General features: G+C 32.5%; 2 protein-coding genes across 2 annotated transcripts; one reads left to right on the forward strand and one right to left on the reverse strand.

Moving 5' to 3' along the window:
• Positions 1-1855: 1855 nt before the first annotated feature.
• Positions 1856-9921, forward strand: LOC113519725 (CAAX prenyl protease 2). Its single transcript, XM_026904904.3, has 6 exons — positions 1856-2082; positions 2187-2431; positions 2573-2740; positions 3128-3196; positions 3836-3898; positions 5050-9921. The coding sequence occupies exons 1-6, from the start codon at positions 1967-1969 to the stop codon at positions 5250-5252; spliced, it is 864 nt and encodes a 287-aa protein (XP_026760705.2). The 5' UTR covers positions 1856-1966; the 3' UTR covers positions 5253-9921.
• Positions 9922-10192: 271 nt separating this feature from the next.
• LOC113519684 (BTB/POZ domain-containing protein KCTD3) lies at positions 10193-20310 on the reverse strand. Its single transcript, XM_052900734.1, has 13 exons — positions 20141-20310; positions 19477-19790; positions 19058-19220; positions 18127-18203; positions 17950-18043; positions 17523-17740; positions 16649-16861; positions 16198-16314; positions 15829-15968; positions 14893-15067; positions 14606-14702; positions 14134-14321; positions 10193-13948 (listed from the first exon to the last, which is right to left on the reverse strand). Exons 1-13 carry the CDS (start codon positions 20185-20187, stop codon positions 13797-13799), a joined length of 1995 nt encoding a protein of 664 aa, XP_052756694.1. The 5' UTR covers positions 20188-20310; the 3' UTR covers positions 10193-13796.
• Between the last annotated feature and the right edge of the window lie 197 nt (positions 20311-20507).

Here is a 20507-nt window from a genome sequence, read left to right on the forward strand (position 1 = left end):
ATATTTCCCACAATATGTCTGTTAAATTAAGGCCCATCAAAGCCGCCCGGTATGCATATTGTATGCGCAGATAAAGCGCACCCTGGAGGTTACCCAGCATATATCAAGTGGAGGAACTCTTATGCATGCCGGAGGTCATGATTGAAGCCTGGCAGGGCAAGAAGGGCCCTTATTCGTACAATTTTATTGTTGACAGAGCTTTCGGCACTCCTCGTTCGGATGCCATAAGGAACTGGCATGAGTCCGCTGTGATGACGAACATACGGCCAGAAACTGTCCTCAGCTTAAGGAAGTCCCCCCCCTAGGTGTGCAAACTGTTGGGACCAACACACAGCTAACAGTACCGCTTGCCTGCTTTACAGGAGAGTGGGTCCGCGACCGAAAAGCCAGTGCAGTGGCTAGGACAATCGGCGTCAAAAGCCGTCCCCACAGCCTCAAACCAGGGCAGTCTAATTGTCCCGGCCAATCCGACTACCGAGCGGGAATCACAGTCTCCTCAGATGAGAAAGAAAAACAGGGAAAAGAGGAGCAAAAAGCCGGCTTCCGGGTCTTCTACCACCATTAGAACACAGGCCCTGATGGCTCCGCGCGACGCACGTCCGCGGTCGCCGTCTCAAACACTCAAGCTACCGCCGTTGCCCCAAAAACACCTGCGGCGCCCACTACATCTAAGGGGAAGACGACGAAGCAGCCAATGAAGGCCAGCACATCCCTCACAGAGTTAGATGCAGCAATGCTGAAGACTGTGGTCGGAATCCTGATGGAGGTGCTATTTACTGTGTAAACCGATCTCGAATAACCGAAGGGTATACCGTGGGTTGGCGGTCTTCGTGAATAGGAATATAGTACATCAACTACTCCCCTGTTTGCACCTTTGAACGACGTATGCACTCGGGGTCGTATTATGCATCAACAGAAGCGCTCTACGCGTGTTTGCAGTATGCAAACCATCGAACATTCGGATCGTGGCGGCTAACATCGAGACCATCTTCGACTCGCCGTTACCCACCATTGCCACAAGAGACTGAAACTGCAAGCACACGACACCATGATAGATTATTCCTAGAAATAGTTGAGAGATTGGATATCACCATCCAAGGACTCGAGGTTCAAACTCATTATTCCTACGATGTTGATAACCAACCAGACGTGCTGGACATCGCCATTCTTCAAGGGATTGGACAGCCAAATGACGCAGGAAGTCCTTCTCGAGGACATCCAATCTGATCATATGCCCGTATGCATGACCATCCCGGAGACCCCGATACTTCAGATGCCGCCGGCCCCGCGCTATCAACTGAGGCACATTCAGAGACTCGATGCATAGCAACACACCCAAGGCGGTAGTAACAATGTCGTCTGATGTCGAACAACTTGCAAGAGACCTGTCAGTCTCTATGCAGAATGCCATGGAAGCTGCAGCCCGGTCGACCCTAATGCGGAAGACTTTTAATGAGATACCAGCTGCTACATCCATCCATTATCATCCATGAAAAAAAACCCGACTGCGGATGTCGAGCATGCTGCAATGGTAGACAAATTCATCGAGAACTATCCTCCACCAACTCCTGTCGCTTCATGGAGATCCGTTAGTCTTTTTGTCGGGATAAGTGCAGCGCGAAATTAGGAAGACGTAGCCTCGGAAAGCCCTCTGCAGCGATAATATCACGAACACGGCATTGCACTACCTGCCGCTGCACACTATAGCGACTCTAATTCGCCTGTATAATTGTATTATGCGCATAGGGCATTCGGAATTCGCAGTTATAATTTTCTTTCTAATTCTTAATCTATTTTGAAGAAATCCTTCAAAGTTGATAATGTCACTGTCAATTGTCAACTGTATTATGCTTGACATTTGGTTAAATCTTTTAAGAATTAGAGTTTTGTAAAATAAAATATTTATTTATGATTCGCTTGTAATTTGCATTACTATTAATTTAATAAAATTTTAGAGCTATTAACCATGTTTCTAACTAATTTTATAGAACAAAATTCGTGTATGGTTTCCGTAGTGGCTTGTGTATTTTTGACAATGTCGTATGTTGCTAGTTTATATATATGGAGGACTAAATTGAGCAGGTAGTAATAAGAATCTTATTAGAGTATTTATCTATTATTGTTTATACAGTTTTCGTCTCATTTGTTTTAATGTACGAATTAATTTAGTTTAATATTACTTTTAGAGATCATCCATCAACTATCAAAAGAAGATTCTTTAGTGTTTTTTGTATGATGCTGCTAGCACCTTTTTTTACCCGATATTTTCTTACGGAAGAAACTTTAAGTAAAGGTGATATGTATGAACATTTGGGGCTTAGATTATCTGGACTGATCTCGGCATCATTTGTTCCACTCTTCCTAACCATTGTCTTATTTATGGGTCCATTGTGTATGCAATATTTATCTGGAATGTGGAAACTATATACAGGTGAATTATTATAAATATTTACTTATATTTGCTTTATAATGAAGTACACATAGTTGTAATAAAGGAAAATAATTTTCTTTTTTACTGTGTTTGTAATTTTAGGCAGTTTTAACAATTAAATAAATTTTGTTCCTACTTCAGAACCAGTGTATTGGTGGTCGAACTGGCAAGACTTGTTATGGGTGAGGAACCATTTAATGGCACCATTAAGTGAAGAATGGGTATTTCGAGCATGTATGATGCCATTACTTCTACAATGCTTGGAGCCAATTACTGCAGTATTTGTAGGACCATTGCTATTTGGAATAGGTATGTATGACAATTATACAATTAATTTAAGAAGAATATAAAATGGCATGTGAGTAATAATTATATCTGTAGCCCAGAGATGGGTGTAATTTGGATTAAAATTTTGTATGGACTAATTATTTTTTTATTAAAATTAATTACCTTTAGTTTGGTAATATATTAAATTGCTTAGCAATTCAGGTGTGTTTATTACCAAACAAGACTGTACATTATTTAGTTTGCATGCTTCATGTTAGACCATGTCATTACTTAACATTAGGTGAGAATGAGGTCAAATATGCTTAAGTTTAATAATAAAAAAGAATACTAGCAGCTGGTAAATGAAATAAAATTAAATGTTTTGAATATAAAACCGATTCAATAATAGATTCTCACTTTTATTTTCAGCACATTTTCATCATATGCTTGAGCAAATAAAGGTTGGATATGAATTTAAAGCGGCACTGATGGTATCATGTAAGCTATAATTATATTAAGCTGACTTTTTTTATTAATATAATATAACATATAAATTGAAATAATGACTTAAGAATCCTTATTCTTAAGTCATTTTTTCTCATTTTTCATCAATATTTTCTCATGACTATCTGGAACAATGATTTCAAAAAACTGGTTAATAATGAAAAAACTTAAGTAGTGCTTGTATGTGTTATTAGACAATATTTCATAAATCTTAACTATAATTAGTTAGGTGTATTAATATTATATATTATGTAATATACTAATATTAGTATCACATAATGTTTGTGAATGTTTCTTATTCAATAACAGTTCAAAGAATTTTCATGAAATTTAGCAAACAATTTGAGATAGAGAAGGACATGGGGCACTATTTATCCTGGTCAATTAAATATTCTGATCACATAGATGAATTCACTTGTAATAAAGAGATATAATACATGATGACAATAATGAATGCTTAAATGAATACAAAGCACAAAACATATAACAAATCATTCTTTAAATGATTCTTATCAATTAAAAATATTCAGAAATTTGTGTTGGCATATAATCTTGAGAACATCAGACTCCAGTCCTTTTTTTTACAGAATGAGTAGCTATTAATTAATATATTTTATGTCTTATTCTTTTCAGCATTCCAATTTACATATACAAGTCTATTTGGTGCTTATTCAGCATATTTGTTTTTGAGAACAGGTGAGTTAATATTTATATTATTATTATTTTTTATATTTATAATTCTCTAATTTTAAAGAATTATGAAATTAAAGCAGTGTCTTGCTATCTTCTTACAAAAGACAAAGTGCAAGCTACACAGCAAACTAGAGGAATTCTCCACCTTATAAAATTCATTATAAAAAAAACTATGATTTAAGTTATGTATAGTTATAGATGTAACAAATTTATGATTTTTGGATTAACATTGGTGCTGTACAATATTGCTTTTTTCAAAATTTCATGGTTCTAAGTCTGTTGGTTTTGATTCCCCTGTATAAATGAATGTCAAAATATATGCTATAGTCTGTATTTCTGCAATCAAATTGCTTTGTCCTTTTAGCAATTTTAGCTTAATACCTCCATGCATTCCTGAAAAAAAAAAAAAGGGTTTTGATATGCAGGCAACAAATTATCCTGTTAGGGTTCCATTTTTCCTTTTGAGCTGCAGAACTTTAAAAATGAAGCTATCATGGCAAATAAATGTTGAGTCTTAATGTAATATGACTGAATGTTTATTCATTACATTATAGGTTTGTTAGGTTGGTTTTTGGTTCTCTTACTGTCCTAGAGTTTTGTTTATTTCCTCTAAAATTAGGCTAAAACTTAATGGTTATGTTACAATGTAATTTTACAACGTGGTCAACCCTTTTAATACACAGGTCTGTGCATTTACTGCAAAGAAAGCCCCATTTGTCGTGTCACCTAAGTTTCAGGATCAGGGCTCTTGTACTAAATATTTCGAGCGACGTTCAAGGTTCAGGGGTCATTTGGAAGAAAAAGTGGAACTGGCTTCTAAGAAATTTGGGGTCTTGAATAAAACGAAAGAGTATTTCACTCCTCAGCATAGACTCCTGCTTTATAAATCCCCAATTTTCTCACATATAGAGTACTGCTCACATTTTTGAGCATGAGCTCCTCAATATCAACTCCTCACCCTTGACTCCACAAAGCGTCGAACAGTTCGAGTGGTTGACGATCTTATGCCAAATGACGGTTCATTTCGCGAACAAAAATACCGGTAGGTGGCGGTAATGAGCAAAACAAAGTTTGTCGACTCAGCAGGTATAATATAAATTACACAATGATGGAATTTTAAATAAGGTTCACTAATTGGTAACTACATATTTCAGGTCATTTCGTCGCCCCGCTGACTGCTCATATATTCTGTAATCACATGGGTTTCCCCAATTTCGGAGCGGTAATGCTGTATCCGCCGCTGCAACGAGTGCTGATTGTTTGCTGCTTCCTTCTAGGACTTGCTTTATGGTGTGTCATGCTCGTACCTATTACTAGTCCTAACATATATGATAACAGGTTATATTGGGAAACTTGAATTTGACTTGAACATTTTCTAGTTACATTTTTAATATCGCTTAGTTTAAATATAATAATAGTAAGTTTGACGCGACCTTTGTTATTTGGTCTTTGAATGGAAAATGTATAATAATGTACACCGTTCCTCAATGCATGTTGTTTAAAGTGTTACCTATTTTATAGATATTTGATGATTTCCACCTTTTAGATGGTTATTGAATTTTTGTTTTCACTTAATGATTCATCATCCTAAGCCCTCTTATTATTGTAGCAGATATGACATGTAAGTGAAAGAAAATAACATGGATATTAATTTAGTGCTAGAAATTAAGACGATTGACACGCATAAAAGTGCGGCGCTGCTCGCCGCGCATGTCGCATTGTCTTGTGCAGTTTTTTTGAGTCAGATTACATACAAATTAGATAGTACTCTATTACAAACTTTAGCATCGTTCAATTGTGACTTCTCAAATAAAAAAGTTAAAAATAACTATACGCAATATAAGAAAGTCTTAATCTGCTTCTGTATTCAATCCTCCGATTTCGATCTTTAAATTAAAAAACATATAAATACGAGTATGGTAATAATAAAAATATTTTTCAATACTTTTTGCTTCAATAACGCTTGACTAAGTAATTAAATTATAAATCGACTGATCTATGATTATTTTAATTTAATTTTATTAGGGGAATAAACAATTATTGTAACATTTAATATATACATATAAATACCACAAAAATTAACGAAGTTTCCATATATAAATAGAACACATTTAACATCGAATAGTCAGAAATAAATACCGACTTAACTGTAAATAGAATAATTATAAAGATATCGATAAATTAATTTTACCGTATCACCGTCCTGAGAACACGTTCTGCATTTAAGAGGCATCATGAACCGCTGACTAAACCTTTGATGACCATTATATTCGTAACGTCGAATTTAATTTTTTGCACTGAACTTTCTGTTGTCGAGGTGGACGAAAACTGGTCGCATTAAAACCGATTATCAAAGGATTTACATTTTGGGTTATTCAGTTCTTGATCTATTCCGTTAAGATCCGTTAATTTCCGATTCAGGCATAAATTTGCGCCTCTTGTAATGAATTGTGATGTTAAGTCAGTGAATTCTGGGCATATATTCATTGTGGTAAAATGAACCCATACCCTAGGCTTCCCTAGGGTACGGTTTCATATGAGCGCTACTTAGAAGGATCAGGTCCTGATGTATTTGTCCCCTCCTTCCCCTTAAATAAATAAGTTGGAGTGTAACATCGAATGTCGCTATCTCATTCTATCTCATGGACTCGTTAGCGATAACGATTCCATCGATGGATTCGCTTGCCACTTACCTACAGAGCCTTAACACGCAATTCCCCTGACGAGTTCTCACTATCGAAATAAAAAAAAAATAGTCTAATAACATGATGATATAATTGTCATCTAATATTTTATAATAAGTAACTAAAATACTCGTAGGTACAGGTACGAATTTTTATAGAAGACTATTTCTATTTTGTTTATTTTTTATTTCGATTTTGTACGATAATAATAATTAAAGTAATAATGACACATTTAAATTAATGAATATAAGAATTAAATTCATAGAAACGTTCTAAATTATATAATGAATAGCAAGTAGTAGGTAATTTCCTATTTCAGTACTGGACCTAACAATATTTGTCCCATCTAGATAGTGTACTTAAAAATGCACAGCAGATTTGCAATGATTAATTTCTTTCATGTAATATAATTACAAAGTATTTATTTGTATTATACTTTGAGTATTAAATGTAATATCATCATGTTTTATCTTAATTGAATGTTACCTAATTACATTTATTTTTTTATTTTAATACACTCCTAAAAGTAAATTTAGTTTGTCATCATTATTATAATCAGCTTACTGCAATCCACTGCTGGTCATTGACTTCTTTCAAGGCACGCGACTGAGCACGATCTTCGGCTCGAACGAATTCAAGTTAACAATTTTGAATAAAGTACCTTTAACATTTTAGAAATGCAATGAACATAATAAATTTCTAATTACAGGTTGATAATAAAAGCGGGTGGTGGTAGAAAGTGTCATAAATATTGATTCTAGCAAATTTAGCTGAAATAAAAATGTTTTCTTATTAAAAAATAAGACTATTCAAACATTATAACTGTATTTCAGATATGTTCCTTTAACCGCCCGCCTTTTTTCGTCCTGTGTATTTTTGTAGAATAGATCTTGTTTTGAGTATTATATTATCATAGAGTATTGGGGTAGTATTGTCATTATCTATTCAAATTATAATAAAAAAAAAATAAGAAAATACTGTGGTGTCCTTTTTTATGTATGATAAACGAATGGCAACCCCGCCCGCGCTATACGCGCTATACACTAGCGGGACACCATTGAGAGATGATAGGGGAAGGATGAAAGCAGGTCAGTTTGTCCATCGTAATGAATCCATCAGGAATTACCCAACATGTTTTAAAGGGAAATTTTCATGGAGGTCGACCTGATAGGGTATATAGCTAGCAATGGGGTCATTAAACCTCATCACTAACAATCCCTTTCCCCCCTATTTTGGTGTGTCATAAGATTTTAGTCATTATTATAATATTTAGTAATAATTGTCGGCACTTAATGGAACTTTGAGTATATTGTTGTGTATATGTATAAGGGTGATTTTTATACTCAATATGAATATGGCAAAACAAGGTAGAAGAACACTTAGTGTTTAGAATAAAATGTCTGCTTTCAATTTTATTATGTTTAGTATTATTATTTCTTTAAAATGAAATTAATCCGAGGGATAGCGGCCAATTCACCCCTGCCAAGGTCCATACTTTTGCATAGTATTTTAATTTTCCAAGTGACTATTTTTAATATGTTGTCATGTGCATTTTTTTTTGTAAATGATAACCTCGCATGGAAACTTGACTAACTTAGATTGCGTAAACATTTTCATTGTATTAGAATTGTATTAAATATGCCATCACTGAATGAAACATGTGAAACAAACGAAAACATGCCATCCATGCCATGAAAAAGTGACTGAGGTACGCACTCAAAGAGTTAAACATTTTTCTTGTTATCCATAATTTTTTGTGAATTTTAGTGTTTCTGTACTAAATATGTGTTGTGTATAAATGTGTGGTCCATGTTTCTATAATTGTAATAATACCTAATTATTAAATAAGTATTCAAAATAAGTTTAAATGTTATGTGCCATATGGATTGTACGTACATACTAGTAAATATGTTAATAATTTTGACAGGGTCCAAAATGAGTACGTTGTAAAAGATGCCTCACTAGTCAATTGCTGTATTGTTTTATTGTTACTATGATTGATTTATTAAATTATTTATGTGATAGTTATGAAGCTAATATATAGATCACAACAATTTGTATTATTATCTGGCACCACTTGTGTTGTTTTATAATTAGGAAATAGACGGGGCCAATTCTATAACTGCCCCCACTCGTGGAAGTCGTAACTATTAATAGTATTATATTATCTGTGTTGTTATTAAAGTAGGTTCAGTTTTTAAAAAACAGTGGAAATTTTTTTAAAAATGGAAATTAATTTTCAATTTTATAATTGTATATTAATATTTCTGTGGTAACATTCTCTATATCTTTCTCTAAAATTAATATTTTGATTTGAAGTTTATTTTATGAACCTCTATCTATCCTATTTAAGAGCTGCGCTCTTGACGGTGGGACTTTTGCCACTCACTATGCGATTTTCAGCGAGTCTCTTCATCTCTTGATACGACACAATACCAACTTTTTCCTTTATCTACCTGAAGTAACTTTGTCTTGGTCTCCCTTTTTTCCTCCTTCCTTCTCTTACTTTCTATTATAAATTTCATAAGTTTGTCGTGTAGTATCAAGTCTCCTAATATTTTTCCCCTTTTGACCTCAATAGTTCTTATAATTTGTCTCTTTTCCTTAACCCTACATAGGATCTCCTTATGAACAAGTTCATTTTATGAACCACCATAAACTAAATTTATAATAATTTTAATTTAAATCTATTATTAATGTACAATAGAGATTTCGTTGTGATATCAAACTAAAATTTTAATTTTAGAAACAGGTTTAGGGAACTCTAATGTTTGTAGACAAGCGAAAAATGGTTCTATTCCTTAAATTATTAGGGAATAGAAACATTTTTCGCTTGTCTACAAACATTAACATAAGTATTAACTTAGGACAACTCTTAAATATCTTTTCATGTCACATGGAAAATGCTAGCATAGATAATATATCATACTAGGTAATAGTAAAGTGTTGGAAATTAAAAATGTTTACAGATTTTTTATTGGGTTGTTAATTTCTAAATTCAATATAAATTTTGATCGAATTTAAATGTAATATTATAAAAAAAAAAAGTATTAAGTAGCATTATGTGTTCTGAAAGAATAAATTGTCCTAAAGTGATAATATTGTATGTCGTGTGCGTATGTTAGGCTACGTCTGTAATTCGAATCATAAATCATGGTGCCGCAACACTTGTACCTTCATGTGTTATCACTGGTTGTGTTAATAGATACCTACTACAATTGCGTAATATCTACTAAATCTATTACTTACATGTAGTAACGTAATTAGTATTACAGTAATTAAACAACATTTGTGGTCAGTTTATAGATTTAAGTGTTTTAACAGTAAACGATTTTTAAATTATTTGTGACTATTTATTTTAAATTATGAACGCTATTAATAAACCCAAAAAATAAAGAAAGTAAATATATTCGATTATGATTATTCTATTCGTACGTCTTGTAATTTATAGACTTGCATGTAAATGTGATATTTTAATATTGAATTTACGTACACACACGGCAAATTTTATTTTTTGTGCGAGGTTGATGTGTGTATGATTATTTTAGAGAATATTTCCTGTCTCCAGTAATGAGTTTGAAGTTTAAATTTGATCCAATAAAACAAAAAAACAAAATCTGTAAATAGTTTATTTGCTTCGTAATATATACAAAATTTAGACTATACATATGCAAAGGCTTATGACAAAACTATAGTTTTGTATACAAACCACAGATAGATACACCAATTCATGTATTCCATATAAATATAAAATGAGAAAACAATAAAATTTGAATTGAAAATATAAGTCTCTAAAATGAAACCAAAATTTGAACTTTATTAAATGAACTCTGCGTGTTCTATCGCCTGTACAATGGATTGTGCTCAGAGGAATTGTTCAATATGATGCCCACAGCCACTTTCTACCATCGTACGGCTCGCCATCGACAGGGAGTTCATCCTCATATCCTACAGCCTCAATGGTCGCGTACTGCGCGATTTCAGAGATGTTTCCTCCCACGAACACTCAGGTTGTGGAATGAGCTCCCTGCCTGCTTCATCAAAAGGGGTTTCTTCAGGGTCGGCAACGCACGCGTAATACCTCTAGTATTGCAGGTGTTCATAGGTTACGGTAACCGCTTGCCATCAGGTGGGCCGTATGCTTGTTTGCCACCTCAGTGGTATAAAAAAAATAATATAAAATCAATGTCTACCACTCGACAACATGAAACAGTCGTTTTTCTGAATACTTAAACAACCTGATTTTATTATTACATTATAAAAGTGTATGTTACTGTAAAATCCCATACAATGGTAAATCTTAGGTTTCATCAGTAAATTTATTAATTCATTTTACACACTTGGTCAAAATAACACTTAAACAACTAGCACTAGGCTCAAGGGTTGTATCGCAAGATTCATGATTTTAATACAAAGTTTTTACGTTAATGAAAACAATAGTTGTACAATATATTAATTACAAAACAAACAATTATCCAACCTACCATAGCGTGCGTGATGCTCGTATTCGTGGTCAGAAGTTTAATTTGGTGAAAGCCCCAAAAATGATCTTTTTTTTTTTATAAAATCCTTACATTTGCCAACTCGTGTTGGTAAACTCCAAAATTTACTAATGTACGGGCTTTTATCCTAACATATATATCGTCATTACATATCAATTTTAGGAAAAAATAAACAATTCGTGTTCTGATTACATATATTATTCTAAATCTTTCTTCTAATATCCAAAATACTTATATGATGCTACGAAAGGCAATTTAAAATTAAAAGGTGATCATAAGATTTGCTTCACAATGAGTGTCTCATTAACGGGAACCTGGTGGCAAAGTATTTTAATTGTAAAATTTCCTAACATCAATATGATAGTATATAATTGAAATCTCAAAGTATATTTGGTTTCTTTAGAGACATTAAGATCAACTATATTAGATTTTATCTTAGAATACCTACATAAGCTTTCTATATTTAGATGAAAAAATAACACATTAATGCAATATTTTACTATAACAACAACAATAAATTACGTCTATTATAAATGTTAACAACTAAGATTCGAGCCACGTAATTATGGTAAACTTTTGTTCAGCAAAAGTTGGTCAATATTCTGTCGATGCTGGTGATTGTTAGCACTTAGTATGGATTTTTAATTCATCTTTATACAATCGTCATTATTAAATATATTAATAAGATATTAGATTTTAACTTGATGTGGAAAGAAGTTTAAAAGTCATTTTATGAGATTTATACTTTTGTTTTAATTTATAGGTTGGCGATAAATTAAATAATGGCAATAATTTTGCATCTCATGGCAAGATGATGTTTATCACTTAAATAAATTGCTATATACAGGTGAAATCAAATTATTAGTGGTACGTAAAACCAATAATCTACTCGTGTTATATATTCCAGTAGTAATTTTGTGAGTTAAACATTTAAAAATGACAAAAACTTTTGTACGTTTCATGCATAATACATTCTTCCCATAGTAACGCTTTTATGTTATAAAAGTGTTACTATGGGAGGCCGAAATTTTTTGCCTTTAAGATTCACGTTTCTTTAGTGAAAATCTTAAGATTCACTGGTATAACACTTCTTCAAATTGATGCTAATTATTTCAATTTTACCCTGTATATTTATCATTATGTTTTCGATAAGTTGCCGAATATGCCAGCACCATGTTGATTGCAACTTAGCAATACGTGATGTAACGAAAAGTTTACCATTCACATGTATATGGCTTTACATATTTTCGTTAATGCTCGTAGCCACGTTACAGCCAATTGAAGAATGAGGAGGAGGGGTGGCTGATTGTAGTTGAGTATACGATTTTATGTGCATTTTTGGATTGTGAAATATGTATTTTTAAGTTTATGTAGTAGACATATTATTTCTCTTGTTTCTACTCCCCCTTCCTTCCGCATAAAATCCTCACTACGTCCTTGCATTCATCCATCTATATACCAGAATTATTAACAGATAAGTATATAATTTATAGTAATATCTAATTTGAAAAAATAAACGATTTCATGAGAATTTGATCAATATAAGAAAATAATGATTGAGCTTATAAATGAAATCAGTCTTCATACGCCGTATTTATTTAAAATGTTCGGCATTATTTCGAAAAGCCAATATTTCCCACATTTCATAAATTATTACAGTGCTAAATAATATCTTAAAATATCATAATCAAAAATAAAATATACTCTTATACATTATATTTTCTTTTTTAAATACAGATTTAAATAATTTATTTCATCATTAGGTTCAAGAGGTGCAGTGAATTTGCACCCTAGACAGAGACACCACTACTTTTTGTTCGTTCTAACATGTGCGTTGGTCACGCAGTGAATAGACTATTAAATTCACATATATTTTATATTAGCTGTAAGTCGCAGCTTTGAAGGGATTAGGATCAAAAAGTATCTTGCGTTAATCTACGATATGGTCTGTTCGAATACCAAATTTTGGGTAATTCCAGTCAGTTGATTTAGCACAATTGAATAACAAACATGTAACAATCGTTACAAAACATTTATATTAGTAAGATATATAATATTAGAAGATCTGGAAGTATCCGTCGACATTTGCAGATACATAATGGTAAAATGTCACCTGCATCATGCTTCTTCATTTGGATAAAAAGCGATATCTTAAGATATGCGCTCTAATAGCTTTTTGAGTTGACATACTTAACAATTTTGACATCATTTTATGGAAGTAGTAATTTAAAGATGAAAAATATAAAACAATAATTTACATCACTAACATATATAAACGATTTGTACATTTTATGCACTTAATTTCGATAAAAAGGTTGCCAAGGTTTTATTAAGCATGGCAATTAGATAAACAATATTGGAGTTCAGTCTGATATTTCTGAATCCTTTCTCTAACATGAAAACTCAGCAAAATTATAATTTAAAGAACTGAAATAAATAAAATTTAACCGATTAATCGATCACTAAATCAGTTATAATCGATTACTTCTTTAACCGATCGTATTTATAAATAATAAAGACACTTTAATTTTTTATGATAAATTTCAGGTAAAATATTTTGTTTTTGTAGTCTAGCAAAATTATCAAATAGGGTGGTGCTTCAGAATCGATTACACGCGTCCTGTGTGTTACGTGCAACGTTTATTAGACGAAGAGCGAACAGATAGAGAGCATCGAACCGCATAAGAAGGGCGGTACTGCAGAGGCGGGCGGGGTTCATGGCGCCAGCGGTCGGTTGGGTGAATGTGGAACGGGCGCTGCAGGCTGCGCAGGCGCAGGCGACGCGTCTAGGTCGCACGTTGACAGTAGTCGGACCAGCTCGTCGGGACTAGGGCCTCCGTCCGCGTACGGAGATTCTTCACCTTCTCCTTGGGTGAAATTTTTTTATTAGAGATCTATTGGGATTCAATTGTATTTTGACGGATAACAGTTGAGTATATAAAAACTCAGCAGTCAATACAAACTTTGGATAGGACTTATGACAATTTTCAACTTCAACGATATTCGAACAGTTTGTTTTCATGAGAATCGAGCCACAAGTGTAAGTACTGACCTCCGCCGGTGGGGGCTGGTGCGGCTGGTTTGGTGGCACGGTCGATGGGCGCGGTGAGATCCCACATCTGCGTAGCGCCAGATCGATGACCCGCGAGAAGTAGCCGACGTGGCCGCAGCGCACCCTCGCATTCTGCCACCACGAAACACGACACTGCCGACCCGTCCACAGATTGGATCGTGCATACCCTGTGAATATTTCATTAATAAACGATATTATTTTTCTTTTAAATTGTGGTAGACAAAGGGATAATCAATTTTGTGAATAGCGTTGCTATGGCGTAATACGGTATGAAAAGAGTAGAAATAGTAATATATTTTCATATATGAAAATTTAACAGTATATATTCATGAATAATCATTTAGCGCAAACCATGTAGCAATATATGCAGTACACTAAAGGGAATGATACATAGTTATTGTAATACTAATACTGACTCGAGTGTAACTGTTACTGTTTAAGAATATCATACCTCTTGCCGTTGGAAGCCAATCGAACAAATAACGTATCACTGTCAGGAACTATTTTTTGTATGAATATTTGTTCTTCGTCTTGTTCGCCGTAAGGCCCTGTATATATAAAAAAAAAAAAAACAAAGTTAATTCAAAACAGTACAATTTATAAAAAATAACGTTCTTTGCTTAAAAAAAGTAGTATTGGTTTACATTCATCATTATGTATCATCAGTACGAGGAAAATATCAACTTAGAGTTGATATTTTCCTAAATAAACTAGTAATATGAAGCGATGGCCACTGACCACAGTCGTTGTGCGCCTGCGCAGTGGGTGCCTCGAGCGCAAGCACTTTGAAGGCGGCCTCGGGCGTGGTGCCGGGCTGCGTGGAGATCATGCCACGGAACCGCGTCACGCGCCACGACCGCACGTGGTTGTACTCGCTGCATACCGAGATCAAGTAGTTCTCTGACAAGGAAACCTGTTTCCAATGTGCACGTACGTATTATCTTTTCGTTCAGATCATTTTGTTACTGATCTCGAAAATTATAATTGAATTCCAAAATAGTTCTCATAATTCATAGCTACAGATATTATAATTTTATATTTAAATACCTAAGAAAATTTTATATCTTCCGATAGAATTATAAAAAATACATGCTTACTCAAAAACGTTTATAATTCAGTTTGAGTAAAAAATATTCTTATAAGTAATTGATAGTATTATATTATCTGTGATAATTGTAACCATAATGAGATTTTTACATACAAACCAAATCGGAAGACGCGTTTTATTTTTAAAACTTATTTTAATTTTTTATGTCCATATTCATATATAACGGGAAATTATTATATTAATTAATTAATTTCAAAGTGTTTATTTACATATGTAACGGAAAATTAACGAACTCAGTGTGTTTTATCGTTTCCAAAAATTGTTTCGACTTCATCCAGAAGTCTTTAAGGGATGTCGAAACAATTATCGAAGTTCGTTAATTTCCCATTATATACATATGTATAGGGACACTTCGAAATTAATTAATTGCCTCTTATAAATAAAATAAATAAATATCTATGGGCATATTACATAGCATTAACTACCCACAAATGAAGTAATATACAAAAATTAAAATCATATCAATTGTAATTATTGTGCAATTAGAACCACTCCCTCTTTGAAAATTTTTCAATTATACAGTAATTAATAATTATATTTGCATAACAATTGTATTTCATACATACTTTCGTAATAGGACTCTGGTGTACGGTGAAGGTCTGGAAGAGTTGTGGCCCGTGGCCGACCGTCTCTGGGTGTTGTACGATCACGCGTACTGATCCATACCTAGTCCCGTATGCGATCTCGATCCAGTTACCGCATAGATCTAGTAAAAATATAATGTTATATTACATAAAAAAAATTAATAGGTCGAGGCACTCCAAAACACACTATTTATTTCTTTATTTTAAAATTAGCATTTTTATTTTCTGTTTTGTTCATAGGCTATATATTTTTTTTATATTTGTTAAGTCAATGTGTGGGACAAATGTTATGCTGAAACAAATATTTTTCTTAAAAACAAAATAATATTTATGTATTTATATAAATCTTACTCGTTTTCGGTGTCAGGTACACAGATATCGCAGTAATAGGTTCTTGATTTGGATCCTTGTATAACTGAGTGACAAGTAAATCATTATCCTTCATCCGGAGTGGAAACTTTTGCATGTCTAGAATAAAACAAATATTTACATTACTTAGTTTATTAATATTGCAAGGTTTTGAATGTGTTTTGCGATTATTTAACAACAAGAAATAAAGAGCATTAAAAAATTCCCCCTGTAAGTATCGCCGCTAATAGGAGGTGGGCCTACAAGTCTAATTTATTAATTATAAAAGAATTCCGACCGCAAAAGATCAATTTCATCACCTGTATTTCAATTTAGCCGCTATAAACAATACCCATATTATATCTAAAAAAGCATCAGTCAGGATAATGCTTTTCACAATATAAATAGGTACTTCCTTGGACTACTGTAATTTTTATCCTGTGTATAAACATACCAATATAGTTTATGGCACCAGTGGCAGTGCCCAGCAACAGGAAGGAGCCGGCGGTGTCGTAAGTGGTGAGGTGCGCGACGTCCTGCGTCTGCCAGTGTTGCGTGCTAGTGTGCCATACGCCCGCCTTGCTGCGGCTCGCAGCACCACTTAGCGCTACCAATTGTGGGCCCACGAACAGTAGATGCTCTACTCGAACACCTAAGTTGAATGTACCTACACAAATAGGAAGGTTTTCGAGTACTTGCTTCATATAAGAAAATGCATTGTAGGATAATTCTCACTACATAGAGTGACGACCTCAAGTGTATTACATAGAATCAATGGTTCGGGATTGTTCCTTGTGTCATTTTGGAAGTAGCTTATACAGTATGTTTATTAACATATTCTTTAAAACTAGTGTTAGTATAAATTAATAGAGTCCTGAAAAAAAATATTTCTAAGAAACGTTTTTTATATTAAATTTATTTATTTATTTTTATTTAAATTTTACTTTTGACAATAAAAACAAACTATATATACTATTGGCACTACAGTATATGAGATATGTACATAGTAATTATTATAGTAGTGCCATTGGTACAGATACAGTTGTTCTTTTTTTTCAATATTATTACTTTTTAGTATTTTTTTTTTCTATGAAAATATTTTATTTACAACGGCAATTTTTTTAGAGTGGAAACAAAGTTAGCGGTACTTTAAGAGATTTTGCGCTGGTGTTTGATTAGCGACCATATCCACTAAAATATCTATCATTAAATGTTTTAGGCAAATTAGAAATATTTTTATCCTGACGAATATTATCTTTTCATTTTTAACCATAAAAATATTTTCAATATTGGAAGAAACAAATTATATATAAAAATATCACACTCACCAATCAAAGTTCTTCTAACGGGTTCTGTATGTGTGGAAAATGCCCATAATTTTACGAGTGGTCCACTAGCTATACCGAGCATGACGTCTGTTCCGGCGGAATTATTACCGCTGGAGTTGGCACCACCACCTGTTTTGGCATTCAGTGCTATTCTTTCAATTACTGACTCTTGAACAGGTGATTGGAAAACAACATACCATCCACATGAGTCGGTTAATCTGAAAGTGTATGTAATGTAAATAAAGGGTCATTGCATAGTTAAATATGTTGTGTACTTTCAATCAGAAATATATATGGCAGAACATTTCTTTAAAAGTATAATAATGAGGTCAATTTGACTCAAATGATAGAAATAAAAGATAGATAAAGATAAAATAGTAATTAATTTTATGAGACTTTTATAAATAAATGATTTATATTAACTTACCTGTATCCTGTGACGAAATGTGTATATGCAACAGCTACCCAATTATGGTGTGCCTTTATAATTTGAACTTTCATGCTCTCAGCCCATGTGTTTACTGGAAATAATTTTTTTTGTATTAACTATCGCATAAAGAATGTAATATAAACATATAATATAATAAATAATAAGATACAATACCTTCAGGTGGACGAAGCCCTTTGTGGCAATCTGTATTACCTAAGGATGCGGCGCGTGAATGACCTCTGCCACAACGACTACAAACAAAAGAAAACCATACAATTTTTTATAAATAATACATATTCTTTTTCTTTGCATATATTTTTGCTGTTTTTTTTTTAAGTAGATAAATAAAAAAAAAAACAAACAAAAAGCTTTAAAAGGTTTTATTTTTTTCTATACAAAGATGTAGGCAACAGCCTTGTACATGGTTTATCTCATTGTAAATAGTTATCACAGTTTAAAGATGCTTGCAACACTAGGTGTATCACTTGCAAGTGATATGAAATGAGTATACTTTAATTGTGAAATAAACAATTAACAATAAAAATTATTTATCATAGATTTCTATCTAACCAACAAACATAGACTGTTGAAAGACAATGTCTATTTCTATGTGGATTTTTTATAAATGTATAAGGAAACATCTTAAAACAGATATAAAAAAATTTATACTATTTTTTTTTTATAATTTAGCCAATATAGGCTAGAAAAGTTCATATGCGCAAACTTGTAATACTTCTTCATGTAGGAATACTAATAAAAAAAGCCATTCAAGTGTGAGTCGGACTCGCGTAACGATTGTTCTGTACAAAATCATCTATTTTTTTTTAATTAATTACTATAAATTTACAGTATTCGGATTTTTCCCTTTTCTTGTGCTACATGACATTATTCTTGTCAAATTTCATAATTTTAGGTCAAAGGAAAGTACCCTATAGGTTTTGATTCTCTTTATCATAGATGAACAGAAAGACAACAAAGTGATTCTATAAGGGTTCCGTTTTTTCCTTTGGAGGTATGGAATCCTAAAAATATAAATTTTAGCTTTTATTAGTGTAGCTTTCAATTTTGGATTCATTCAGTGTTTCTGTATAAAGTTAATCTTTACCTTAGTTGATCTTGAGATGGTATCCTCCCAACAGTTCGCAGATCAAGTGATGAGTTTCTAGAATGAGTTCTATTAGTTGAAACATCTGAGCTCGACGCTGTAGAGTTTTTTCTTGATCCATTACCATTTCTGCCATTGCTATTATTTGGTAATGGTGTGTTTACTATAAAATAAGAGGAACAGTGCATTTTTTATTTTAAAAACATGTGTTCATTTTATATAACTCTATACTTATTTCTACTACCATATTTTTAAGAAACATAATAAGAAATTTATTATATTTTAATTTATATAATTTATACATGTAATAAAATAAATAAATGAATAACATAGTAAGGATAATATATAGAAATTATATAGAGTTTTAAAATCAGATATTATAGCCAATAAAAATATCTATATATAGTAAAGATACTTACATGGTGGTGGTAAGTACCCATAAAACAATACATCTCCACAGGAAGAATGATTCATTTCATCACATAAAGCCAGCCTCCTGCTCAATGGCATTATACCAAAATAATCACACTCATGTCTCAGTGCTCTTATGTTGACATTGTTTAAATCTATGTCTCTAGTTCTCAAGAAATTCAGAATAAGGCCAAATAGTTTTGGATCTCTGTCTATGAATATAGCGCCAGTCTCATCTCTCACAGTAGGTATTCGACCACTCAATAATGCAGTGAAAAAAGTATCAGGTACCCACGTCAGTGTATGCCAAGAAGTGGCAAATCTGTAATTCAGATACAAATATTATTAAATTTAATAGTGTATTAAGACTTATAATAAATTTTCTAGGTCATATATGAATGAAAGCAGACAAAATGTAAACAGAGATGAAATTTAAGGGTATAACTTTTAAATCTAGCTACCTAATATAAATATATTATTAAAAGTCGTATAAAATGAACTACTGTTGGTTTAAAGAAATATATGAATTGGGAAGGTTGTTTGTTAGTTAATTAGAACTACGTAGTTTAGTATTATTAGAAATATAATTAGAATACGCGGTAAAAATATTTGCATACTATATACATGACAAAGTTACACACTTTCTAATGTAAAAAAGTTGTATCTAAATACCTGGTACCACCTACGTTTAAGTTTACAATTTCTTGATAATTGGACATTATATTCACTATTTAAGTTTCATAAAACGTAAAATATAAATTAAATTTATCCTTATTTGCCTTTACACGATTTATTTACAATAATAGCTAGGAATTAAGAATAACTATGTTAACGTCAACAAACAGCTGTCAAACAACTGTCAAAGTATCAATAAAATAGAGTCGATTGACTTAATTTTTCAATCGATTTTATTTTATTATGTTATTTTGTTTCAAATTTGCTTTTTACGGTGGAATTATAATATATTTCCTGTTCATTGTTTGCATAAAAAGAACAAATGAGAACCTGACAATTTTTTCCTTTTTTGTTTATGTTTTTT

This window comes from Galleria mellonella, unplaced genomic scaffold (assembly GCF_026898425.1).
Source record: "Galleria mellonella isolate WM207_F2 unplaced genomic scaffold, CSIRO_AGI_GalMel_v1 utg65, whole genome shotgun sequence".
NCBI lineage: Eukaryota > Metazoa > Arthropoda > Insecta > Lepidoptera > Pyralidae > Galleria > Galleria mellonella.